This window comes from Carcharodon carcharias, chromosome 8, assembly GCF_017639515.1.
Source record: "Carcharodon carcharias isolate sCarCar2 chromosome 8, sCarCar2.pri, whole genome shotgun sequence".
Taxonomy (NCBI): domain Eukaryota; kingdom Metazoa; phylum Chordata; class Chondrichthyes; order Lamniformes; family Lamnidae; genus Carcharodon; species Carcharodon carcharias.
In genome coordinates this window covers 48396139-48423479 of record NC_054474.1, presented here as the reverse complement: position 1 = coordinate 48423479, position 27341 = coordinate 48396139, and the positions used below count along the sequence as shown (strand labels likewise).

At 40.4% G+C, this 27341-nt stretch overlaps 2 protein-coding genes across 3 annotated transcripts in view; one reads left to right on the top strand and one right to left on the bottom strand.

Moving 5' to 3' along the window:
• Positions 1-8384, top strand: part of LOC121281281 (protein FAM13B-like) — a 170610-nt gene extending 162226 nt beyond the window's left edge. For both annotated transcript variants that reach the window (XM_041194146.1, XM_041194144.1), the window contains 2 exons: positions 1688-1789; positions 6345-8384. In XM_041194146.1, coding sequence (XP_041050080.1) covers positions 1688-1789; positions 6345-6468 — 226 coding nt within the window. In that variant the 3' untranslated portion in view covers positions 6469-8384. The remainder of the gene's footprint in view (positions 1-1687; positions 1790-6344) is intronic.
• Positions 8385-26528: 18144 nt separating this feature from the next.
• The window catches only part of LOC121281113 (polycystic kidney disease 2-like 2 protein), a 78132-nt gene continuing 77319 nt past the window's right edge, over positions 26529-27341 (bottom strand). The window contains exon 15 of the mRNA XM_041193812.1: positions 26529-26794. Coding sequence (XP_041049746.1) covers positions 26785-26794 — 10 coding nt within the window. The 3' untranslated portion in view covers positions 26529-26784. The remainder of the gene's footprint in view (positions 26795-27341) is intronic.

Below are 27341 nucleotides of genomic sequence, written 5' to 3'. Positions count from 1 at the left end.
GCCTTAGGCCCGCTCATGAGTTTGCACGATATACAGCATGACGTCATCTGATCAGGGTAGCCATTATCCCACAGGATGCCTTTAATGCACCCTATATCAGTATCAAGCTTGTATGGTGATCAAATGGCTCGTTTGCTATTTACACGGTTGCCAATAAGAGCAATCTGATAGCTTGTGGAACTGTAAGAATTCCAAAGTGCATATTGACCAGTGAAGGTAGACTTGTGGTACCCCCTGGCAGATTTCTCACCTTGTATGCCAAGGAAAGGTAGTTCATTTGACTGCTCCATTTCCTGAGCGCAAGATGGAGCCCATTAATACACTGAGTCACTTGTTAACCATTCAGCACTCTTTTCTCAACAGTATAAGTTGTTGTTTTCCCCTTATATTGGCATTCTTGCAAAGTGTGGAATATTTGAAGACTGTTGCCATGCCTGCCTCCAGTTGAAAGAAAAAAAAAAAATTCCCGACTAAGAGGCCACCTGCAAAACATTGCATGAAGTTTTAAAAGGGAAATGTTTCTTTTTAATTTCACCCATGAAGGTGTCATATTGTTTTTTATACAGGAAGAGTGGACTATATTGGAATAGTGAAGACTGGATAGTGATAAGTACTCAATTCTGCTGTTTGGCTACAATTTGCTCAGCTGGTGTAACCCATGCAAAAGATTGCATCAAATCCAATTTCTGCAATCTTTATGCTTGTTTTAAAAAAAAATTTCTCCTTGAAGACAGACCCATCCACAAAACTGGCCACACACCCACAGTGAATTAATTATCATTGGGAGTTTCCACTAATTGTGCTAATTCTCAGACCTTTGAAGAGGCTCTAAATTTTTTTTATTAATCCATGGGACATGGGCGTCACTGGCTAGGCGAGCATTTATTGCCCATCCCTAATTGCCCTTGAGAAGGTGGTAGTGAGCTGCCTTCCTGAACCTCTGCAGTCCATGTGCTATAGGTACACCCACAGTGCTGTTAGGGAGGGAGTTCCAGGATTTTGACCCAGCAAAGGAACAGTGATATATTTCCAAGTCAGAATGGTGAGTGGCTGGTTCTTTTGGGTGCAAGTACACACACAAGCATATTTTGAAAGCTTTTGAATGAAATTTTAAAAATTTACCAAAAACGGATCTAATGAACAAATGGTTCTTTGTATTTTTGAGACATTTTCAATGGTTTAAAATTGGGTTGCTCACAGTGGACTAGACACTGACTGCAATGCTTTTTTTGTGATTAAATCCATTTTCAGCTGTATTAATCAAGCTGCACCACAAACCTATTGAGGATTTTTTAAAGCAGATCATAATTTTTAAATTGCGTTTGAAACTCTCTGCCTGATTGTGCTGGTTTATGGCACATTTTGTGTTTAATGCTATGTAAATGAGCTTGAGTGGAAATTCTAGAGGGAAAATAAATACTTCTCAAGATGGCTGCAATTTTGGGCACAATTTATGCCTGGATCTTTGATTGAACCCAAAATGGACACTCTACCCCAGTGTTATTTTGTGTCTCTATGTGAATCGGGTATGTATTTTTAAATCGGTAAATCGGTTATTAAGGTGGATAGCTGGCACATTTCAAATGTTAAAATTATATTTGAGCATGTCTTTTCTGCCAGCTTCCTAAATCTAATTACAAGTTTTTTTAAGTTCAGAAATTTTCTGATTTTTTTTATATATATGAAGGCCAGAACTGCTTGAACAACTCTGGAAAGCAAAAGATGAGAGGAAGAAATTACGTAAGACTCTGCGTGAGTTTGAAGAAAAGTTCTATCAAAAAAATGGAAGGTTTGTTCATGTTGGTCCTTCATAATTTATTCATAAGAACATGGATTGAGAAAAGGACTTTTATTCATCAATAACTGCTTCCACTTATAATACACTTCATATACTCTGTCATCTCTCATTCATTTGATTTCCTGAAGGAAATTTTTAACCTGCTCTCCATAAACTACAGTCTCCCATTTCTTCCCCTACTCAAACAAGAAAGTGTAGGGCTGATTTTTACAGCCGCAAATCAGGTGGGCCACCCACCCACACCGTCCCCACTTCCATGCTTAGTAAAATATGGCGTGATTACATTGGGTTTGATATCCAACATCATTCTGCCAGCCTTTCGTTATATGTAAGGCAAACGTGCTGAAATCTGAAGCCCGCCTATCATTTTGACAAAAAAACAGCAGGCTCTTGAGCTTGTTGAAGAGGCAATTGATTGCAATTTTATGTTGCCCACTCTATTTTTCGGTGGTTGCATGGAAAAAATGTTGGGAGTTATTACGCCAGGCATGAGGAGGTGGCAAATGAAACCATGGCTGCATATATATGCAGAGTCTACTGCTGAAGCTGGCAGCATTTGGCTGTTAGTAGACTTTATTTCTTCACTGCTTTTAGGCTGTCATTACAAATGAGAAAGTGAGAAGGAAGCCGAGGGAAAGGGGCTTCCTGGAGGGTGAGGACTCCAGCAGAGGAAGCAGAGCTCAGTGATCCCATGGGGATTGTGCTGTAGAGAAGGCTTCTCCAGTAAAAAGAAAATGAGATGACAGCGGACGCCAGCTGTCCAGGGACCGGTGCATCCTGCGATCCTGACAGGTGAGGGATCTGCTGCACAAGGTCCAGAACAAAACATAACAGTCCCGTGGTAGGCGAAGACACTTAACTTGCGCAAAATGTCAACAGGCAAAGAATTAATTACCTTCAGGTCTAAGTGTCAGTGTCTTCACAGACTGTCTCTCTCCAGGGAGACAGTGACCTTCCTTTGTTAATTGCTAGCTGGGGCGATAATTTCAAATTGCGCTTGTGACAACCCTATGCCTTTGCTTTCAACATGACTGTGGTCTTGAACGTTTTGTGTATGGGGTCACTCCAGGCACCAGTTGGAGAGCCTTGTGGCAAATCTCAAGCTTCAGCTCACCATTACATAATGGTAGTGATGGATGCATTGTTTAAGCAAGCAAGTTACTTAATCTCCTTCACCACAGATTACTTTAGTCCAACCGGAAGATCTGGATTCTCCAACGTTCAAGCTGTAATAGATTGTACATGTGGCCATCAAGGTTCCATTGGGTCAGCCAGGGGTATTTGTCAATCATTTTCATTCCATCAATGCCCAACTTGTGTGTGATCTTTGAAGGATAATGCAGTGTGTGCCAGCTATCCAGGGATCCAGGGAGTAGTCACGACTCTTACACCCTTACACGAAGGGTGTTCTGCTCACCAGAACCATTGAAGAGTTGGTTTCTTGGAGACAAGGGACACCTGCTGAAGAGCCGGCTCATGACCTGGGTGACAAATCCACAGACAGAGGCATGTTCCTAGGTATCAAAACCAGGGCTAGCTGTGCAGGTGCCAACGATGAGGCACAATATGAGTTTGTTCGGAACAGCCCACATGAGCAAAAACTCCCTTGATAGCAGTAAGTTAAACCAAAGCCAAAAAACAGGACACCACAGACATGAAACACAAATAAAGGCAGAACAGCAAGTGCAGAACACCATCATTTTATACAAATTGTAATCAACATATCTCCAAACAAGAAAAGCCTTAACAATCACCTTTGTGAACTCATGTGTGGTACTGCCCGCATACTGCCAGGCCTGCTGGAGACTGGCTGCTGACATGATGCTCCTTTGCTTGGGATTACTTTGGGAGTTCACTGATCACCTGAGACAGTAAGGGCCCCAACATGGGTGGGGTTCTCTTGCACAGTGGCAGGAGTCTTCTCTGTTGCTGTGGCACAGGTGCATTGGTTTTAATGGCAAAGGGGCTACCCTATAAGGTGCACCTCCATTGGTGACAGCAGGACAGCAACTGCTGTCCTGAGGTCTAATTTGTCCCTCCTTTCCTGAGAGTAACCAGATTGTAGAGCTCATGGCCTGAATGGACTTCACTGTCCATGCCAGGGCATGCCAACCCTCTGGAAGCTCTGCCACACCTCCACAAACATTGTGCTGTACGTCCAGCATCTGATGGTCGACTCCAGAGGCTCGTCATCAACCTAGAGCTCAGCATCTAGTTTGCCTCCAGCACTGAGTGCCAGAGGCCTGTGCTATATTAGTCTCCAACAACTGCTTCTGCGACTGTGCGTTTGCACCTTTGAGCTGATGAACACAAACTCACCAAAATGCGTGTACTTGTGTTGGTGCTAGCTGTTGCACAAGAATGTGATGGTACACTCTGAAAATGCCTCCTCCTCCTCCTCCTCAGAGCTTAATGTGGGTCCCTCAGGACTGGTGACTGTAATTGCCAGGGTTTCACTTTGGAGAGGGCGATCAAACCAGGATTAAGTAGGGTTCTATCATCATTTGAACTGACTTCAGAGATTCACATTTCATGCATGCACGTGCACAGGCACACACACACACACACACACACACACACACCCCCCTAACATACGTTCCTCCAAATGCAGCAAGCTGCCAGTCACTCCAATCAGTGCTCTATCCCTGCATCCTTCCCAACTCCCCACTTCAAAGTCTTTCCAGGAGAGAACTATGGAATCTCATCATCCTGAAACCATCCCCGTCATGGTACCACCACCTCGGGATGAGTCAAGGTTGCCAGATTTGTGCACCTCTGCCAGTCTGTGACCTTTCAGGGCATTTGTGTGCAAAGAAAAGGGAGATTATCATGGGCATTCTGTGGAAAGGTCATACTGTTTTGTATGTGTGTGTAAAACATGTGGGTTTTCGGCATCCAACACTTCACAATGATTCACGCAAACTAACTTCAGACTCTTCAGAATTCCTGGTGTCATGCAGTGTGGCATGTATGCTTCATTCCCCATTCTGCATGTGGCCCAGACACAACACAACCCCACAGTTGAAATGTGTCACATGCACCCATACAGGTCTGTACAAAAAAGATTAGATACTTCCTGTCAAGTGTAAAAAGTCATTCAGCTTCTTAAGGCACTGTAGATGATCCCACGGCTGCCGACCTCCTCTGCGACCTCCATCCAGGATTCTTTGGTTTGGCGGGGAGGTCTCCTTTTGCCATTCCTGGGCATGGAGAGCTCCCACCAATCGCTCACAGCCTGGAGGAGGACTTGCAGGCTGTTATCAAACTATTGGGCTATCCATGGTCTGTGCCACTTCATTTAGCTTGACAGCTGAAAGAGTTGCTGAGGATTCACACTAGAAAGTGCAGGAAATAGGTGGTCTTTCAGCTGTTGTGGAGAGACAGAGTTAAAGGGTAGAATACTTCTTATTCAGAAGAGGAATGGGACAAGTGTGCTGAGATGCTATTTCCTTCCTGATAAGGATCCTGAGTGAAACACTGCTGACATAATAGTCACTAGAGTGGAAAAACACACACTTATGTGCTGCTGCTCCAATGCTTCAGTGTCAGCTTTTTTCAAAGAGTGCTGTCACCAAATGTAGAATTCTACTGAAGCTGCCACCAACCCAATGCCAGCGTGCCTTTAAATGGATGGCCATGACCGAATTCCAGTTCACAGCCCAATTGGGCATGGAGCCCCCCTTCCCAATGCTAATTGGCCAGCGTTCCTGCTGGGTGGCCATTAATTGGCTGGCCAGTGCATGATTTGCTGTGGTGAAAGGGCGGGAACCACCAAGACCATGCGCTTCCCGTTCCTTCTCCCTCACCCTGCCAGAAACCGAAAAAATTTATCCTGTAACATCAACAGAATTATTTAGTTATCACAGTATATACATGTGTGTAATGTCTTATGCCGTTACTAACTAAATATTAATTGGGTTCCTTGTTGAAGGAATTAATTGATTCTGCCTCAGTTGCTTCTGCTGGGAATTTGTTCTGGTAGTGTTTACTTGGAGCTCGGTGGTTGTGCTCTGTTAATCTCTAATCTCTTTGGAGATCTTGTGTTCATTATTCTTGATGTTTCTCTACCATCAATTGTAATAAAACCGTAGGTTTTTAATTTTAATATTTTTCCAGAATAATTGCATGAGATCAGAACCAAAACTGTTTTAGAATGCTGCTACAGAATATGGTTACTATAGAGCCTGTTATCTACTACATAATTAACATTCTAGAGCATGTTGTAGCACACCATGGTTTTGGGTTTGTTGGATGGTCTTTTTTTTGGCACCAACGTTAGGGTCCAATTGGTCTTTAACATATACAATGGTCGAAATATCAAGTGACCTTTAGCACATTTATTTGCAACATGCATTATCTCCAGTGTGCAGTATAAATTTAGATCAGTCGCATAGATAACTTTTTTAGTTTTATACATTACAAATCTGCATAATGAAAAGCCAGTTTGTTACCTGGTTCACTCTCTGGGCACAGATTTTTGTATATTAGTTTAATTAATTAGCATTGGCAAAATTACAATTGACTCTCATTTGGTTAAATGTTCTAGGAATGTACAGAAAGAAGATCGTGCTCCAATGATTGAAGAATACAGAGAGTATAAACGCTTAAAAGCCAGAGTCAGGCTTTTGGAAGTTCTTATTAGCAAGCAAGACACAGCAAAATCACTTTAAGCTGGATTGATGTTAATCAGTACTATCTTTACCAAGAGCAATGTGTTGAACACTTTATCTTATGGAACTGGTGCTTATCTCTTTTGTAACATAACCCTTGCCTAAAGCCAATTTGTGCACTTTACTCTGGTGCTTCTTACATAGTAATGAGCAAAGGGTAAGGCTGTACCTCAAGGTTGCTATGAATGGTAGATAGCTCCAGAGTAACTAAGTCTGTACTGACCTAATGCTTTGTCAGGTTGATGCATCTTGTTCTGGAATTGACAGTAGTAATATATTTACTCTGGGTACTTAAATGTTTTTTTGAGTTATCTGTTGGTGAAATACAGAGTACAAAGAATCATTTACCTATCCATCTATATTTCAAGACAGATTACAAAAGGCGGATTGATATATTTATTTGTTACCATGTGTGCTTGCTGCATTACAAAACTAGAAAATGCTGATTTATTCATTTGTTTTCAATCAAAATTTTCAGTTTAGACTTCAGTTGGCATTTGTCATAAGAATTGCTACTCTGAACAGAGCAGAAAGGCGGAGCAGTGATTTTCAGTAGAATCCCTCTTAAACCATCAGTTATCCATTTTGTGAAGTGGACAGGGTCTGAGCCAGAAAGTTGAGGTATTATACACCTGTTACATTTGCTGTATATAATAGATTGAAGTTGTTTGTTACTGTAGTTTGCTGTCCACAATGGTACAGAAAGCACTAATATACAGTAAATGTTTACTAAATAGCTGTTACTTTTACTAAGTGTATTAACATTTTGAGATTTTTTTTCTGCAAACTGAAATATTTGGCAGAGTTTGATTTATGAATGTGTTTTAATGCAAAATACCTGCTTTCAGTATAACTTGTGCCACTTTTTACTGCTGAAGACTGCTTAATAGCAGGATGAGGTGTTAGATTTACTGTGCAGTGATCTTGTTTTTTTAAGACACTCTCTTTTGGAAACAATATGAAAACCTTTTGAGTATCCTTGTCAATCAGATAAGATGGGTGTTGCTTTATAATGCTATTTGTAACTGTGATACAATTGCATGCACCTACTGTATGTGTAATTTAAGCAGCTACATTTTATTTTTTGCATGATTTTAATAAGTAATACTTGCAAAACCTCTGAATGTAAACAGCACAAGGACCCTTTATTGAAAGCCGAAATTTAAGGTTGACTATAATGGTGCAACTTAGTCAGAAATATCCATTGAAAGATAGTGTGTACATTTTTGTACATTATTGGGTTTGTCTTTGTGTAACTAAATGCAGCAAAATGGTTAGGCACTGTAGTACGTTGGCTATTCATTGTTGAAAATTACAATATTACTGCATTCCAATATGAAGACTTTAATAAATGCATGGTCTCAGCACTTTCAAGTGTTTTCTTGTGTGCATATATAGCTGTATGGTGGTACATTTGATAGTAATGTATCATTTCCACACTTCAGTTGAAATTAGTTTTTTAAACTTGTATTTATTTGCATATTTTGGTATGTTGAAATTTTTAACCAATCTTATCCACTCTTGCATATTGATAACTTGCTTGATCCACATTTAGAAATTGCTTGTGAATTTGAGGATGAATTAGATTTTAATAGAGTATGTAGGAAAAAAATCATAAGAGCAATAACATTTAAAATTTGGACTGTGGAATAACATTCTGATACATGTTAGGTGTTTAAAGCAGCTTTTATTGCTTGGAATAAACAAATTTCATGTAACAAAACTGGATGGCTAGAACTTCATAATATGCCATCATTTTTTGCCAACCTGGGACTTTTGGTTTCATGTTATGGTGAACTGTAGGATTTACCACATTGCATGTTACATGTAGATTATTTATTTTGGAAGTTTAATATATCAATTAGTTTTCGTAATATATTTGCTGTGTCATTTACTTTAATAAAGCGTTTCCTATATTTGTCTGGCATTTACTTGAATGAATTCACAGTCTATCAGATAACCATAGCAGTACCTACAACATTCAGCCACAGCACATTATCACAAATTTTTTCCCAGTAGCATAACACTGAAATTGCTACATTTGTGCTAGTGTGTTGTGTGTTATAGATCACAGATTGGATGTTACCATATTTAATGAAGACCAGGCAACATGGATTTTATTTTGCTGGAAATATTTTCTGTATTTGTGCAATTCAAGTTCCCATCAATAACTAAGCAGCATGCACGAAGCATTGTCAATAATTATCAAAAGCTTTTTTTAAAAAATAAGCAGCTTGCTTGGTTTAACCGATTCCTGGCTGAAATGTGGTTCCTCACAGGTGAAGTTCCTTTGTCTGCTTTGGAACTTGTTGGTCTTAGATTCTGATGCTGAGTTTACTGGCTGAACTGGAATCGATGTAAAGGCATGAGTCTCAGCTGCCATGAACCACACTTGCTGTGCTACTTAATGAACAGAATAAAATTTTCCCAGCCTGCAGAGTGGCTCTCCGCATTTTATGCATTTTCTGATCTGCAGCGCACTCTAGGGAAAATGGGGATAGGTTAAGAAAATGGAGTGGTTGTAGAAATTCCATCATGGTTTTATTAAGGAGCCTATTTCTTATGATCTTAAACCAGAATGTCAAAATGAATGATCATCTGAAGGCAATTAAGTGTGTGAGTGATCAACTAGTTATGTGGCAAAGATATGTCTGGTATAATCTGGGAGAATGTGTACTGATATTCTGGTAGCATTAAATGAATGTGCCAAGGACTCTGAAAGATCAGATAAATTAGAATCTGTGGTGTATGAACCTAGCAATTTCTTGGTGAGGTATTGTGAATATATAGTTCTAGGATTGAGATAATTGGTATACGTGTTGCCTGCTGTGTTTTTTCTTTCTTGAAAAATTCCATGGAATAGGGTTTTTGAAATGTTTCTCCATTCCTGATGCAGTATGTTTCTTAATTTTTTCCATTATGTAAAAAATGTTTCCAGAGTTGTGCATATTGCTATGTGCTGGCTTTTTCAACAAGCCTAGTTTTAGTGGTGGCTGTTTGGCTGTACCATTGGGTTATTTAGTTGACTCAGCAGAGTGGTTAACGCTGTCAACAAAACTCTTGGTCACCTCAATGGCAAACCAGTTTTGAGTTCTATTAACTAAAAAAGTGGCCTTTATTGCCAATTTTAACCATTTAAAATGAATGTACTTATGAGCTCAGTTATTGTGGCCAGGTCTGTGAAGACACTGGTGAGGGGGGCAGGGGCAGTGTGGCGTAATACATTATTATTTTTAAACATTTTTATTTTGTATTATTCATTCTCAGGATATAGATGAGGCTAGCATTTAGTGTCCATCCATACTTGCTTATGAGAAGGTAGTGGTGGGCCTTCTTGATTCAAAGAGTTCCAGGAATTCGACCCAGTGATGATGAAAGGATGGCAATATAGAACTAAGTCAGGATGGTGTTGTGACTTGGAGGAAATGGTTTTCCCATGCACTTTCTGCTCTTGTCCTGCATTGTGGAGGCAATGGAAGGGGTCATCAACAGGGCTACCAAGTGGCACTTGCTTAGCAATAACCTGTTCACTGACGCTTAGTTTGGGTTCCGCCAGGGTCACTCAGTTTCTGACCTCATTACTGCCTTGGTTCAAACACGGACAAAAAAGTTGAACTCAAGAGGTGAGGTGAGTGTGACACCAAGATTGCATTTGACCAAGTGTGGCATCAAGGCGCCCTAGCAAAGCTGAAGTCAATAGGAATCAGGAGGAAAACTCTCCGCTGGTTGGAGTCACACCAAGCACAAAGGAAGATGGTTGTGTTTGTTGGAGGTCAATCATTTCATTTCTAGGACATCACTGCAGGAGTTCCTCAGCATAGTGTTCTAGGCCCAACCATCTTCAGCTGCTTCATCAATGACCTTCCTTGCATCAAGGTCAGAAGTAAGGATGTTCATTGATGATTGCACATTCCGCACCATTCGTGACTCTCAGATACTGCAGCAGTCCATGCCCAAATGCAGCATGACCTGGACAATATGCAGGCTCGGGCGGACAAGTGGCAAGTAACATTTGTGCCATGAAGTGCCAGGCAATGACCATCTCCAACAAGAGAGAATCTAACCATCACCCCATGACATTCAATGGCATTACCAGCACTGAACCCCCTACTATCAACATCCTGGAGGTTACCATTGACCAGAAACTGAATTGGACTAACCATATAAATACTGTGGCTACAAGAGCAGGTCTGAGGCTAGGAATCCTGCATCAAGTAACTCACCTCCTGACTCCCCAAATCCTGTCCACCATCTCCAAGGCACAAGTCAGGAGTCTAATGGAACACTCTCCACTTACCTGGATGAGTGCAGCTCCAACAACACTCGAGAAGCTTGACACCATCCAGGACAAAGCAGCCCGCTTAATTGGTACCCCATCCACAAACATTCACTCCCTCCACCGCCGACTAACAGAGACAGCAGTGTGTACCATCTACTAGATGCATTGCAGAAACTCACTAAGACTCCTAAGGCAGCACCTTCCAAACCCATGACCACTACCATTGAGAAGGACCAGGGCAGCAGACCACCGCCACCCGGAAGTTCCCCTCCGAACCACTCACCATTCTGACTTGGAAATATATCGATGTTCCTTCTCTGTCGCTGGGTCTAAATCCTGGAACTCACTCCCTAGCAGCAATATGGGTGTACCTACGCCTCATGGACTGCAGTGGTTCAAGAATGCAGCTCACCATCACCTTCTCGAGCAATTAGGGATGGGCAATAATTGCTGGTATAGCCAGCAATGCCTGCATCCTGTAAATGAATAAAAAACTGTTAGGGAGGTACTGCAGTGCATCCTGTCGATTAGTGTGCCTGGTGCATTGGTGGTAGTATTGGATATTTAGGTTAGTGGCTGAAGTGCCAAACAAGTGAACTGATTTGCCCTGAGTGATGTATGGTTTCTTGAACCATGCAGTTGCAATCATCCAGCCAAATAAGGAGTCTTCCATCACTCTCCTTCCTGACTTGCATCTTGTAAGTGATGGGAAGATTTTGGGGAGTCAAGGTGAATGTCTTCCGATCATTACCCTGTGAAGCCCGTTAAGAATTTTATATTTCAATGAAGTCGCCTCTCATTCTTTTAAATTCTAAGGAATATAGGCCTAATTTGCTCACCCTGTTCTCATAGGACAATCCCCTCCTCCCAGGAATTGATCTAGTGAACTCTGTCTAAGGCAAGTATATTCTTCCTTCCGTAAGCTGACAGATTGTATACAGTACTCCCAGGTGTGGCCCCACCAAGATCTTACATCATTGTAGTAAGACTGCTTTACTCATTATTTAGTGCCTTTTGTGATAAAGCCTAACATCCCATTTGTTTTCTTGCTTGCTATGATTTGTTTACAAAACACCCAAATCCCTCTGAATACCAACATTTTCTACCATTTGAAAAAAATTCTGCTTTTCTATTTTCCCTTCCAAAGTGGATAACTTCGCACTTCCCTACATTATATTCCACCTCCCATGTTTCTCCCCTCTCACTTAACCTGTCTATATGCCTTTGCTACATCCTCACAGCTTTCCCAACTAACTTTGCATTGACAGCAAACTTGAATGCATTACATTTAGACCCCCATCAAAGTCATTGATGTAAATTGTAAATAGCTGAGACCCAAGCACGAATCATTGCGGAACCACACTATTTATGGTCTGCCAACCTGAAAATGTCTGCCTATTCTTTTACTCTTGTTTCTGTTCGTTAACCAATTTTCAAACCATGCTAATATATTTCACCCAATCCCAAGAGCCCTAATTTTATGCAATAACCTCTTGTGTGGTACCTGATTGAATGCTTTTTGGAAATTAAAACACCTTATACCCTTGGCTTTCCTTATCTATCCTACAACCTTAAAATAAAATGTGAATATATTTGCCAAATACCATTTCCTCTTAATAAATTTGTATTGACTCTGCCTAATCATGATCTTTGAAGTGTCCTGTTACTACATACGTAATAATACAATCTGGTTTTTCCCTATACTGATGTCAGGTTAACTAGCCTGCCATTCCCTGTTTTCTCTTTTCCCTCTCTTGAATAATGGAGTTACATTTATTCCCTTCCAATCGATGCTGGCTGTTCTAGAATTTAGGGAATTCTGGAAGATCAATATCATTATACCCACTATCTCTCTAGCTACCTTTTAAAATCATAGGATGCAGGCCAACCAATCCAGGGGATTTGTCAACTTTTAGCCCTATTAATTTTTCCAGTACTATTTATTTACTAATACTAATTCTTGAACTTCCTCTTTCAAAGAACTAGGGGTCCTTGGATGACAAGGGAGATGGAGAATATGAAACAAAAAAAAATGGATGATGCATGTCAGGTGAATTTGTTCAATTGAAAAAAGGTCAAATATAATTATTTGAAAGGGGACGTGAAGAGGAAAGTAAACCTGGCAAAGAAAAAATGAGAATAGAATGGCGTCATGACTCACAGGGTATAGTGCACTGTAATATCAAGCCCAATTGTTCCTTGAGCCACGACAAATGTGAAAATTTTGATCAAACCACCAGATTGCCCCAATTCTTCCTAACTGTTTAGGTTAACAGAATATGAGCACCAGGTTTGTAAACTTAACAAGTAGTAACTATTTATTGAACAAATTGTCTTTAACTACTAGCAAAAGAAAGAAAAATGAACTGCTAGCTTCTAACACTATAACAAACTCTATCCCCTTAAATCCCTATACACACACACAAGACACACAAAACATGGATTTTAAGGGAGGGGTAAAACAGTCCAGTAGCGCCAGTTCTGGAGTACAGGATTTGATGGGTTGATTGTGATTGATGTCTTTCAAAATTTCTTTCAGTTTTTGTTGATGACATGAGGTGGTCTTCCAGCACTTTCAGTATTTAGTTCACTGATTGAGAACTTGCTTTTCAATGTCTCTAACAGTGGTTTTCCACTTTGTCTCTTGACGGGTTTTGAGAGAGAGAGCAGGTTACAGAGATATGAGGGAAAAAAGCAGCTAGATATTATTGTGGAATTACTGGAATCTTCCACACACAGGAGAAAGAGGTTTTGGGTCTTGTTCATTTCAGGCTAGGAGCTATTTTTGTGCACTCGCACAAAACCTGGTCAGAAGCCAATTAAAATGCTGTTGTCAGACAGCTCCCTAGGTCCAGGACCCCTTTCCGGCACCATCCTGAATTTCATGGCGCACCGTTCCAGGACTGCAATATTGTATATATATCTCATCCTGTTTCAACTGTCTTTCAACTGCAGCCATTGTAATTTTATCACTGTCCAACAGAAAATAATATATGTTCCTTACATGCCTCTACCCTTAAAAGAGATGAAACGCCATTTCAAAAATGCGTTTCATCACAAGGTATGTGATACATGAACAACAAAACATGAGACTTACTTTCATTTATCCTTCCTCTCCCTTATACAATCTTCGGGAATTCTTACCCCTTTTAAATTATTTTAGTAATTTACACCTGGGGCAATGCATCCATGATCACATTATCTTTACCGGCAATGTGAACAATCTTTACTCTGAATGTTTGAAACAATAGACTCCATCTAAATAGTCTCACATTTTGAGTTTTAAACTTTTCAATGAATGTCAGCAGATTATGGTGTAAATTAGTGTTTCTTTGTTAACGTGTCGGACATAAAATTCAAAGCGTTGAAGCGACAACAACAATGCTAGAGTTTCTTTTTCCACTAAAGTACATCCTCTGATATTGATTTAGTTTCTTGGAAAAGTACCTTCCCTACTCCTCTCCTTGCTTTTGGATTTTGCTCTTTTTTTCTTGATCATTGCTTTTGCCCTGTTCTGCAACATTAGTACTGGATTTAACCCAGTTTTCTTTGTGTTTTTGTTCCCTGTCTCTCTCCTTGAATTCACATGTTTTTCTCTTTCTTTACTTTTTCTTTTACGCTATCTTTACTTCTAGATTTTTTCCCTCTATCTTCTGTTCTCTATCTCGGCTTCTAGATTTTGATTTGGCCCTTTTTTCTCGCTCTCTGCTTTTACTTCGCTCTCAACTTTTAGATTTCGATTTGGCCCGTTTTGCTCGCTCTTTGCTTTTACTCTGTTTATGGATCTCTACTTCTGGATTTCACCTCTTTACTGTTACTCTGCTCTGGATCATGTGTGCTGGATTTTGACTTGACTTGTTCCTCAAACTCTTTTCCATTAGTCTGCTGTTGTGCTACTTTACATGCTCCTGTTTTTGTTTTAGTTAATGGCCCTACACAATCTACTAATACCAGACTGAACGGTTCTTCAAAAACTGGTAAGGGTATTAAAGGTGCTGGCTTGATTATACATTGAGGTTTATGGCATCTGACGTATATGGCACATTTTGCAAAATTGCACTATGTTCTTATGAAGTCTTGACCAGGTAAAATGCCTGTTTATCAATACTTGGGCTTTCTGTATTCCTACATGTCCTGCCATAAGAATTTCATGTGCTACTCGCAATATCTCCTTACGATATTTGGGTGGTACACTATCTGATGAACAACCGCCCATTCCTCATCCGCAGGCCTGTGAGGGTGTCTCCACCTCCTCATCAGAACTCCCTTTTTAAGGTAATAGCACTTAAGAGCTCCTTCCGCTCCTTCAGTGTGAGCTGACTGTGCTAACTTGTTTAACTCTGATTGAGGCTCAGAAAACTGATCCAATGAAGACCTGCCAAACACTTCCTTTGAATTATTGTCATCCTTAAAGTTTTGGCTACTCTAACATGTGCTCATGGTATTACGTTGACCTCTGCTGATGGACTTTGTTTAGTTATTGCTCTGGTTACCACACACGATGGAAAAGTACTAGGGTCTTGTCCTTGTAACTGCTCTCTCTTTAGCCTCTCTCGGACTTTCCGTAATTATGGGCAAAGCTATAACCTTCACTCCTGACAAATCATTCCCCAGGAGTAACGCAACTCCATTGATGGCTAATTTTTTTAACCACACCTACAATCACTGATCCAGACAACAAATCACATTCCAATTGCACTTTTGTACAATGGAACCAGGATATACTCTCCCTTTATCCCGTTTACCAATACTTTAGCTTTCATTGAACTCTCTGGAAGGAAAACTAGGTCCTTCTCCAGCAAAAAAGCTTGAGTAGCTCCTGTGTCCCTTAATATAGTTATGGGTTTAGTTCTATCATTTGATGAAAAAGGGGTTATTTTCCCTTTAGACAAAAACCCTTTATATCTCTCATCTACCTTATTCACTTCACCTGCATTCACAGCAGTGTTTGCCTCCTGACCCTTATTTGTAGTTAAAGCTGCAATTTGATCAGTGGCATTTTCTTTGAGTCCCCTTTTCAGGCTCGCTTTTACAAACCCCAATAAGTCCCATTGGTTTCCCTCGCAACTTCCAACATTCTGAACGAATGTGTCCCACTTTATTACAGTGGAAACACTTAGGCCTTCAAATTTCACCTCAACCCTCAGTAACTTCCTTCCTGATCCAGGGAAGCGATCTTGAGGTGTTCCCAGCTATCCATTCTTTACCCTGGCTACTTGCCTTCCTTTCACTCTCCCACTTTCTAACATTTTCATATTTATGGGGGTAATGGATAAAAGGTGTAGTTTTACGGATCAGTTCATAATCGTCAGCCATTACTGCTGCCTGTGTAGCAGTTGCAACCCTTGGTCCTCCACATGGGTTCTTATTATAGAAGGTAGGGACTTTTTAAATTCTTCCAAGAGAATGGCCTCTCTGAGAACATCATAGGTAGTTTCAACTCCTAATGCTCAAATCCACCTGTCAAAACTTTTGCTTAAGCCTTTCAAATTCAATGTAAGTTTGTCTAGACTGTTTCCTTAAATTTCAAAACTTTTGTCTATATGCTTCAGAGATCAATTCATATGCACTCAAATGTCCTTTTTCACCACATCATAATCCTAGAAACCTCCTCTGACAGTGAGGCATAAATTTCCAGTGCTCTACCTGTCAATTTGCTCTACACGGGCAATGTCCAGTTTTCGTTTGGCCAATTCATTTGTTTAGCTATCTTCTCAAATGAAGTAGAGAACGCTTCAACATCTCTTTCTTCAAATTTTGGAAGAGCTTATACAAATTTAAACACCTCACCACAGGGTTCTGATCTGGATATAAGTCCTGCCTCACCTCTTGGTGTGTCTTTTTTAACTGCCAGCATTCTAAGCTGGAATCTCTGTCTTTCTCTTTCCTCCTTTTCTAACCTTACCATTTTGAATCCCCTTGTTTTCTTTCCCTCCTGCCTTAATGCCTGTTCCTTTTGAAATGCTCTTTCTCTTTTCTTTAATTTTTCTGCTGCCTCTAGTTCCAATTTTTTTTATCTGCAACTGAATTTGAGCCCATTCCAATGAACCACCCCTTGAAGAACTCTGTCTCTCGGGTATTCCTTCCAATTTCAAATGCTGTGCCATCTCTGATTATCTCTGCCCTCCTAGTTTAAGCAGGCAATCCTGCTCTTCATTTACTTGCCAATTCAATTAACCTGGCTTTTGGGATCCCTTGTAAAACCGTCAGGGACATCTCTTCCACTTGCAGGAAGGTTTTAGCAGTTTCCAGAGCCATCTTATTTTTGAAAGTACAAACCTGTTTCCTTTTAGGTTTTATTACTTACTAAATCTACACCCAAATTGTCCTTTGTTCCAAAATATCCCAGACGAGCCCCCAAACTTTGTCACAACTCACTGGGTATAATGCGCTGTAATATCAAGTCCCAGTGTTTCCCGAGCTGCGACAAATGTGAAAAGTTTGATCAAACCACCAGTTTGCCCCAATTCTTCCTAACTGTTTAATTTAGGTTAATAGAATACGAGCACCAGGTTTGTAAACTTAAATAAATAATTGTTTATTGGACAAATTGTTTTTAACTGGTGGCAAAAGAAAGAAATACAAACTGTTAACTTCTAACACTATAACTTAAACTCTACCACCTTCTTAAACCTCTATATACACGCACACAAGACATACAAAACATGTATTTTAAGGGCAGGATAAAACAGTTCAATAGCACCAATTCCGGAGTACAGAATTCGATGGGTTGATTTTGGTCAATGTCTTCCAAATTCCTTTCAGTTCTTGTTGATGACACAAGGTGGTCTTCCAGCACTTTCAGTATTTAGTTCACTGGTTGAACACTTGCTTTTCAATGTCTCTAACAGTGGTTTTCTGCTTTGCCTCTTGACAGGGGTTTTCAGAGTGATAGGTTATAGAAATATGAGGAGAAAAAAAAAGCTAGCTATTATTGTGGAATTACTGGAATCTTCCACACACAGGAGTAGGTTTTAGGTCTTGTTCCTTTCAGGCTGGAGCTATTTGCTGCATTCACACAAAACCTGGTCACCTGTTTAGGAACCAATTAAAATGCTGTTGTCAGAGGGCTCCCTTGGTCCAGGACCCCTTTCAGGAACCATCCTGCCTTTCCAGGACTGCAACAGTATGTATATGTCATCCTCTTCCAGTGGACATGTCTTTCAACTGCAGCCATTGTAATTTTACCACAGTCCAACAGAAAGTAAAAGGATATGTTCTTTACAACTGTCCAACGCAAATATAAAAAAAAAAGTTCCTTACAATGGTAGTTAACATAAAGGGGAACTCAAAACTCTTCGACCAACGTGTAAATAGTAGGCAGGTTGTAACAGGTGGAGTGGATTCTATTAGGGATAAAAGGGATGATTTTTTTTGCTTTGAGGCATAGGACAAGACCAGAATACTTTGTATCAGTGTTTACTGAAGAAGAGGATGCTGTTAAAGTATTGTTAGACACAGAAATGGTTGAGGTAAAGGATAGGCTGCCAATTAATGGGCAAGGTGCACTGGAAAGGCAAGTTCTGCTTAATAGTGGATAAGTCAACTGGTTAGGATGATTTGCCTCTTAAGTTGCAAAGGGAGGTAGGAGTGGAGATAGCAAAAGGATTTCCCTAGGTACTCAGACACGCCAGAGGAAAGTGGCCTGTGACATCCTTGTTCAAGAAAGTGTGTAAAGACATTCCAAGTAATTACAGGTGAGTCAGTTTAACATCATTTTAACATCAGTGCTGGGTAAGGTTTTAGAAACAATGATCGGGGAAATTTGGAGAGATTTGAGTTCATTGAGAGACAGCGTAGACCTGTCAAAGCAGAGTTGTTTGACTAATCTAACTGAATTTTTTTAATGAAGTAACTGAGAAGATTGAGGGGAATGTAGTGGATGTTGTCTATATGGATTTTAAGAAAGCATTGACAAAGTACCACAAAAGGCCGGATAACAAAATTGAGACTCATGGAATAGAAAGGTCAGTGTCAACTTGGATAAAAAAATTGGCTAAAGGACAGAAAACGGCAAGTAATTAGTTGTTCTTCAGACTGGAGGATGGTAGGCAGTAGTGTTCCCCAAGGTTCAGTGCTAGGACCACTTTTTTTTTGATATAAAAGAATTTGAAATTGGAATTCAGAGTAAAGTTTCAAAATTTGTCAATGATGCCAAACATGGAGATGTGGCAAACAGTGAGGATGATACCATTCGACTACAACTGGATATAGGCTGGTAGAATTGACAGACAGGTGGCAGATGGAATTTAATAATTAAGTCAGAGATGACGTATTTTGGCAGAAAGAGAGGCAATACACACTTAATGGCACAGGTCTAAAGAATGTGCAGAGTCAGAGGTCAATTTTGACCATCAATCAAATAGTGTTTTTTTTATACATTGCACATCGTGTCCTCGCTTTGAAAATAAATGGTTTCAATAGTAATGGGTGAAATTGAGATTTTAAAAGTATTTGTAGACTTGGGACTTGATGTTGTTCTAATCCGAAAGGACACATTAACAGCAAATAAAATGCTAAGCTCAGAATTGTTACAGCACTGAAGGAGGCCTTTCAGCTCATCGTGTCTGCACTGGCTCTCTGAATGAGCATTTCACCTAATGCTATTCTCCTGCCTTCTCCCTGAAATCCTGCAGATTGTTCCTTTTAAAATAATCATAATTCCCTCTTGAATGCCTCAACTGAACCTGCCTCACTCAGGCAGTGCATTCCAGACCCTAACCACTTGCTGTTGAAGGAGTGTTTTGTTTTTGCATCATATAGCTTTTGCTTCTTTTTGCCAATTACTATAAATATGTGCCTTCTCATTTTCAATCCTTTCGCGAGTGGGAACAGTTTCCCCTGTCTACTCTGTCCAAGCCCCTCATGATTTTGAATACTGCTAACAAAGCTCCTCTCAGCCTTCTTTTCTCCATTCTCCAATTTCTCCAATCTATATTTATAACTGGTTCCAGGGATGAGAAACTTCATTCTCGGAAATCTCTTCTGCACTCTCCAATGTCTTCATATCCTTCCTAAAATGCGGCACCCAGAACTGGATGCAATACTCCAGCTAAGGTCTAACTAGTGTCTTATATAAGTTCAAAATAACCTCTGCTCTTGTACTCTATGCACCTATTAATAAAGCCTAGGATACTGTATTCCTTAACTGCTCTCTCAACCAGTCCTGCCACCTTCAATGACTTATGCACATTTACACCCATATCTCACTGCTCTTGCACCATCTTTAGAGTTGTACCCTTTATTTTATACAGTCTCATTTTGGTAGGAAGAACATGGAGAGTCACTGCATATTTCTCTGCATTGAACTTCAGCTGCCACCCATCTGCCCATTCCACCAACTTGCCTGTGTCTTTTGAAGTTCTACACTGTCCTCCTCACAGTTTACAATGTCCAAGTTTTGTATCAGTTGTAAACTTTGGAATTGTTTCCTGATCATTAGTATATATCAGAAAAAGCAAGGGTCCCAGTAGTGATACTTGGGGAACTCCAATACAAACCTTCCTCCAGCCTGAAAAACATTCTTTGATCATTACTCTGTTTCCAGTCACTCAGCCAATTTTGCCTGCATGTTGCTACTGTCCTCTTTATTACATGAGACATAATTTTTCTATAACTGTTACTGAAATGAAACAGTGCAGCTAAAACATTTTTGGTATTGAACGCCTTTTGCATTAAAATTTGGGGCAAGTGATGCCTAAACTATACAATGCTCTGGATTACGTTAAATATTCTGTACATTTCTAGTCACTAAATAAGTCTTGAGAGCATCAAAGTGAAAAGCCAAAAGTGATCAGAGCTTCGGAAAACTGAACTGTAAACAAGGACGGAGCAGCCGTGACTACTCATCTTGAAAGGATGCATTTTTTTTCCCATTTGTTCATGGGATGTGAGTGCCATTGGCTAGATCAGCATTTATTGTCCATCGCTCATTGTCCTTGAGAAGGTGGTGGTATGCTGCTGCCTTGAACTTCTGCAGTCCATGTGTGTAGGAACACCCACATTGTTGTTAGGAAGGGAGTTCCAGTATTTTGACCCAGCAACAGTGAAGGAATGGCGATATAGTTTCAAGTCAGGATGGTGTGACTTGGAAGGGAACTTGCAGGTGGTGGTGTTCCCATGCATCTACTGCCCTTATCCTTCTAGGTGGTAGAGGTTGTGGCTTTGGAAAGTACTGTCTAAGGAGCCTTGGTGAGTTGCTGCAGTGCATCTTGTAGATGATGCAAACTGCTGCCACTGTGCATCAGTGATGGGGGGACTGAAGGTTTAAGGTGCCAATCAAGCGGGCTGCTTTGTCCTGGATGGTATCGAGCTTATTGAGTGTTGTTGAAGCTGCACTCACCAGTCATACTCTTGCTTGTGCCTTGTAGTTGATGGACAGGCCTTGGGAAGTTAGGAGGTGGGTTACTGTCTGCAGAATTCCCAGACTTTGCCCTGCTCTTGTAACCACAGTATTTATATGGCTGGTCCAGTTCAGTTTCTGGTCAATGGTTACCCCCATGATTTTGATAGTAGGGCATTCAGAGATGGTAATGCCATTGAATGTCAAGGGGAGATGATTAGATTCTCTCTTGTTAGGGATGGTTATTGTCTGGCACTTGTGTGGTGTGAATGTAACTTGCCACTTATCAGCCCAAGTCTGGATATTGTCCAGGTCTTGCTGCAAAGGACACTAACTGCTTCAGCATCTTAGGAGTCATGAATGGTGCTGAGCATTGTGCCATCAACTGCGAACATCCCTACTACTGACCTTATGATGAGGGAAGGTCATTGATGAAACAGCTGAAAATGGTTGGGCCTAGAACAGTACTCTGAGGAACTCCCGCTGCAATGTTTCAGGACTGAAATGATTAACTTCCAACAACCACAACCATCTTAGCTTGTGCTAGGTAGGACTGAAACTAGTGGAGAGTTTCCCCCTGATTCCCAATGACTTCAGTTTTGCTAGGGCTCCTTGATGCCATATTCAGTCAAGGGCAGTCACTTTCACATCAGCTCGAGAGTTCAGCTTTCTTGTCCATGTTTGGACCAAGGTTGTAATCAGGTCAGGAGCTGAGTGGCCCTGGCGCAACCCAAACTGGGTGTCAGTGGACAGGTTATTGCTAAGCAAATGCTGCTTGATAGCACTGATAGCAAAATTCCCATTACTTTGCTGATGATTGAGAGTAGGTTGATGGGGTGGTAATTGGCTGGGGTGAATTTGTCTTACTTTTTATGGACAGGACACACCTAGGCAATTTTCCACATTCCTGAGTAGTTGTCAGTGTTGTAACTGTACCGGAATGGCTTGGCTGGAGATGCAGCTAGTTCTGGAGCACAGGTCTTCAGTAATATTGATGGAATATTGTCAGGGCTCATAGCTTTTGCAGTATCCAGTGCCTTCAGCCATTTCTTGATATCACGTGGAGTGAATCGAATTGGCTGGAGGCTGAGATGGATCATCTACTCAGCACTTCTGGCTGAAGATTGTAGCCGATGCTTCTGTATTCTCTATTGCATTGATGTGCCAGGCTCCCCCATCATTGAGGATGGGGATATTTGTGGAGCCTCCTCCTTCAGTGAATTGTTCAATTATCCACCACCATTCATGACTGCTTGTGGCAGGATTGCAGAGCTTAGATCTGATCTGTTGGTTGTGGGATCGCTTAGCTCTGTATATCACATGCTGCTTCTGCTGTTTAACATGCAAGTAGTCCTGTGTTATAGCTTCACCAAGTTGACACCTCATTTTTAGGTATGCCTGGTGCTGTTCCTGGCATGCTCTACTGCACTCTTGAACCAGGGTTGATCCTCTGGCTCGGTGGTAATGGTAGACTGGGGGTTTTGCTGGGCCATGAGGTTGTGATTGAGTACAATCCTGCTACTGCTGATGGCCCACAGTGCCTCATGGATGCCCTGTCTTGAGTTGCTAGATCTGTTCAAAATCTGTCCCATTTAGCATGGTGGTAGTGCCACACAACACGATGGAGATTTCCTCAACGTGAAGATGGGACTTAGTCTCCACAAGGACAGTAGGGTGGTCACGCTTTCATAGATAGATGTATCTGCAGCAGTTAGATCGGTGAGGATGAGGTCAAGTAAGTTTTTCCCTCTTGTTGCCTCCTTCATCACCTTTCACAGACCCAGCCTAGCAGCTATGTCTTTCAGGACTTTGCCAGCTCGGTCAGCAATGATGCTTCTGAGCCACTATTGGTGATGGACGTTGAAGTCCCCCACTCATTTTGTGCCTTTGCCATTCTCAAGTGGTGTTTAACATGGAGTACTGATTCATCAGTTCAGTGGGGGATGGTAAGTGATAACCAGCAAGAAGTTTCCTTGTCCCTGTTTGACCTGATGCCCTGAGTCTTCCAGGGTAACTCCCTCCCAACTGTCTACCATTGTGCTGTCAGCTCTGGTGAGTTTGCCTTGTTGGAGGGACAGGACATACCCAAGGGTGGTGATGGTGGTGACTGGCACATTGATGGACGGTATGATTCCGTTAGTAGGACTGTCAGGTTGTTGCATGACTAGTCTGTGAGACAGCTCTCCCAATTTTGCCACAAGCTCTCCAAGGCTGGGTGTGCTGTTATTGTTTCCAATACCAAGGTTGATGCCAGGTGGTCCATCCGGTTTCATTTGTTTAAGGCTTTGTAGCAGTTTGATATAACTGAGTAGCTCGCTAGGCCATTTTAGAGGCCAATTAGGAGCCAACCACTTTGCTGTGGGTCTAGAGTCACATGTAGGCCACACCAGGTAAGGATGGCAGATTTCCTTCCTTAAAAGGCATTGGTGAACCAGGAAGGTTTTTATGACAATCAACAATGGTTTTGTTGGGACTTGTAGATCCCAGTTGCACGCTTGTTTTGGGATGGCTGAGTTGGTACTGTAAATAGAGTTGATCAGCAGACACCACTTAGATGGAACACATTCTGTTTATTTACAAAGGTACTCAGCAGCTACTCATGTGCTTTCACATCAAACCCTATCTCCATGCTACTGACTATTAACTACTGACTACAGAGGTAGCCCGCGCTACTCTTCTATTAGTTATGCAAGATCATGTGATCTTCCTTTATAACATTCTTCTTAAAGGTATACAACACATTCAGACAAAACCATAATTACCACAGGTTTCATAGTCATCATTTGACTAGCTTTTAACTCCAGATTTATTAACTGAATTTTAAATTTCACCAGCTGCCATGGTAGAATTTGAACCCTTGTCCCCAGAGCATTAGCCGGTCTTTTGATCCACTGGTCCTCCGGCCCTCTTTGCCACCGCCACACCCATCACCCTGCAATGAAACCTCATGAATTAGTTAATTATATTAAACTGAGGTGAATGTGGAATATTACTTGATTTTAAATAGGACAACAAGTGAAAGCCAAATATAGAACTTACATCAGAAAGTTTGCAAAGAATGTAATTTGGAGTGGAATCATAAAAGTTTAAGATACCACTGGGTAACTAAATATGATTTTTTTAAATAATTGAGATAGTATTAGACAAACATTTGACCATATCAATCTTGTGAATGACACACAAGAAACACACGCCTGAGATATGGTTGAATTGTACTTTTTTTTTATGTCTGTTTTGGGGAGCATTCTGTTAACCTGGTAAATCAGTAGAACAAAATATAAAATACTGCAGATGCTAGAAATCTGAAATGAATGAGAAAATCAGGCAGCATTTATGAATAAATAATAAATTCAGGCACGACCATCTTTGGATGTGGAGGCACAGGAAACGATCCCTGAACCTGAATGGTAATGTCCAAGGCACACCCAAGATTGGGTCTCAAGCTCACAGGAGAAGCACAGCTGGAGATCAGACAGCTACTTGTGTCACAGCGGCCTCAGTTAAGTGAACTAGAGGGTGGCCAGAACTGATGTTGTGGTGAACTGGGCGTGGGGAGAGTTACACAGGGCAGGAGCCAGCCATAATCAGAGTTGGAGTCAGTGGGTGGGTGGGGGTGCTGGTGGTGGTGGTGGATGAAGATAAGTGGTGGCTTGCTGAGGCCAGACATTGAATATGTGTGGGGGGTGGGGGCAGGGGGGGGTGGTGGTGAACTATTCCCCTTCCTCCCTGCTCTATGTTCAGGTCTTTCTTTTTTTAAAAAAAAACTTGTTTTGTTGGGCGCCAGACTGCCAGTTTGGCTCGATGTACGATCTGTTTTTCCTGTATGCAGCTGGCCCTTATTTGAAAATGTAAAGGGACAAATGTATGTTTCAGGTGTGGGCATGACATGCCAATTTTGTGTCCATTATCAAGATGGTGGATACCACATTTCGAATTTGTAACAAGCCTGTGCTTGCTGGTCACCATATTGGAAGCCATCTATCCCCTGAAAAATGGGATACATACAGCTGAATATCTAGATCTAATCTGGGAATTATTTGCTATTCCTGTTTTGCTGAAGCTAAAAGTGATGCTGTGCTTCTACTCGCATCATTTCTTTCATCCAAGTTTGTGCTAATATATTGTCTATCTACAGGCTGTCACGAAACTGTGATAAGTTTCCTAATATTATTGTGCTTTATTGTAAAGTAGGTTCATGGGTGTGCGTGCAGATAGTTCTGTCTGTGATTTAATTAAATTAGAGTCAGATAGGCTGCAAGCTTGAAATTATCAAAAGAAGTTAGGGGTAAAAGGTTTTTAAAATGCTAATGAGTAAACATGGATGAGGTCTTGGGATGTGAAGGAAATTTGCATTTTTGGATATGTGAAGGAATTGTTTGGGTTTCAAAGGGATGTTAGGATGTTTACAACTAACAAGATAAATAGGCCAAGGTTACTATGTTTATTTTTCCCAAAGGTCCTGACTATATTAGCAACATGAAAGATTTTTATATTATGGGGAAAAGTACATTTCCAAAGATACATAAAGCAATAAAAGTTACAGATTAAAGAGAGAGAAACATATATAAAGAATGAAGGAAGGTGATGTTGGGGGGACAGCCATGTAAGATCAGACAGAAGTATGTGAAACAGCCTTGAGGATGCCTCTGGCCATTTTTGTAAAAGTCTGTTGCATCCAGTAACTAAAGTTGGAGAAAAGCCTTTGGAATTCCACTGTCGAGTGGGTGCTATGCTAAACATGCTGGCTCACTATTTAAATTTAAAAAATCTATTTTGGACTGTTGCCTTAAAGGGGGTGTATAGGTGGGAGTCAGTTTAATTAGGAATTTTTTTATTTTTTTAATATTACATAACTGTAATCTTATGTATGTGCTGGAAATCTTTTCTTTTGTTAATATATGTTTTAATTTAGTTTTGAAAATTTCTAAAGGTATTAGTGGACTCATTACTTCTGAATTCAGTGCCCAAATCTTCTCGTAATAAATACAAATTGAAAAACTGGTGTGATAACATGGCCAAGTTGTGGATTTGGTCTGCCTGGCATATATCACCTGCCACGTCATAACAATGTCACTTTACAGATCATTCTTCTTCTTGTGAATTTGGTTATTTTATTCCCCTCTCACTTCTCCCTAACACTGTTCTTACTTATAAACTGTTCATATATAAATTATTATAGTGGTTTTTGTTTTATAAAAGCACCTGGTTTTATACTGATATACTATTTGAAAAGAGTTGATAATATTGTTATGCGCATTTATACTTAAGTATGCAGAATGCTGCATCACTCACTACTATGCTACAGTCTGTGTACCAAAGTAACAATCTATAGTTATGTAGCACAGAGTAAGCTCTAAAGAAATGCACCAAGAAATCAGCTCCAATATTTGTGTCTTAAAAGTGATATTACAAACCTCTGGGAACCAGAAGACATAATGCTGGCATCAGCAACAATGTTTTTATTATCACATTCTTGCTAATACATTTTTAAATTCTAAATAGAGTAAGAAGATTATTAAACAGGGTCGTTTTGCTGATATTTCTGCGCCCTAAAGGCGAATCCATGTTTCCAAAAGTAGGACTGTTGTTGTTATAATTTTTTTCACCAAAGCTGTCCTTTCATTTTTCTTGTACAATCAAGTTGAGCTATGATTCAAATTGTCTCCTAAGTGTCATGTCTTCCAAGTGTTGTCTTCTAATTCAGGCTAGAGAATCAAGCAAAATATTTTTGGTAACTGCTTTGATTATACTGTCTTTGAACAATATAACCTGCCTATTGACATTAAAGAAATTGGATTATTGATCCACAAATTATTCTTTCTAGTTCCCTGATTTATTAAAGAGACAATAAACCCTATGGATATTGATTCTTAATTCCATTCAAAGGATTCCTAATAGGTCTCTGGCTCATCAGTAGAAGAAATAAATCTTGGTGGTTCCTAAGGCCAGCACATGGACATAAAAGACGACTTGATAACCATTTCAAGTGACACAATGAAGTGTTAAAAGACTCCTTGTATGTCGACATTTTATTTTTTTCTAAATTCTGTAAATAAAACAAGCAGATGGTCATTGTAATGTTAGCTATCTGATCTTTCTCACTGAGAAACTCTATTTTGCTTTTTGCATTTCATAACCTTTACATATTGATACACAGCAAGTAATTCCTCAATGCAACATATTAGATGGAACACAAGCTTTACCTACTAATAAAGTTATATAAAATGTTATTGTAACATGTATTTTCTAACA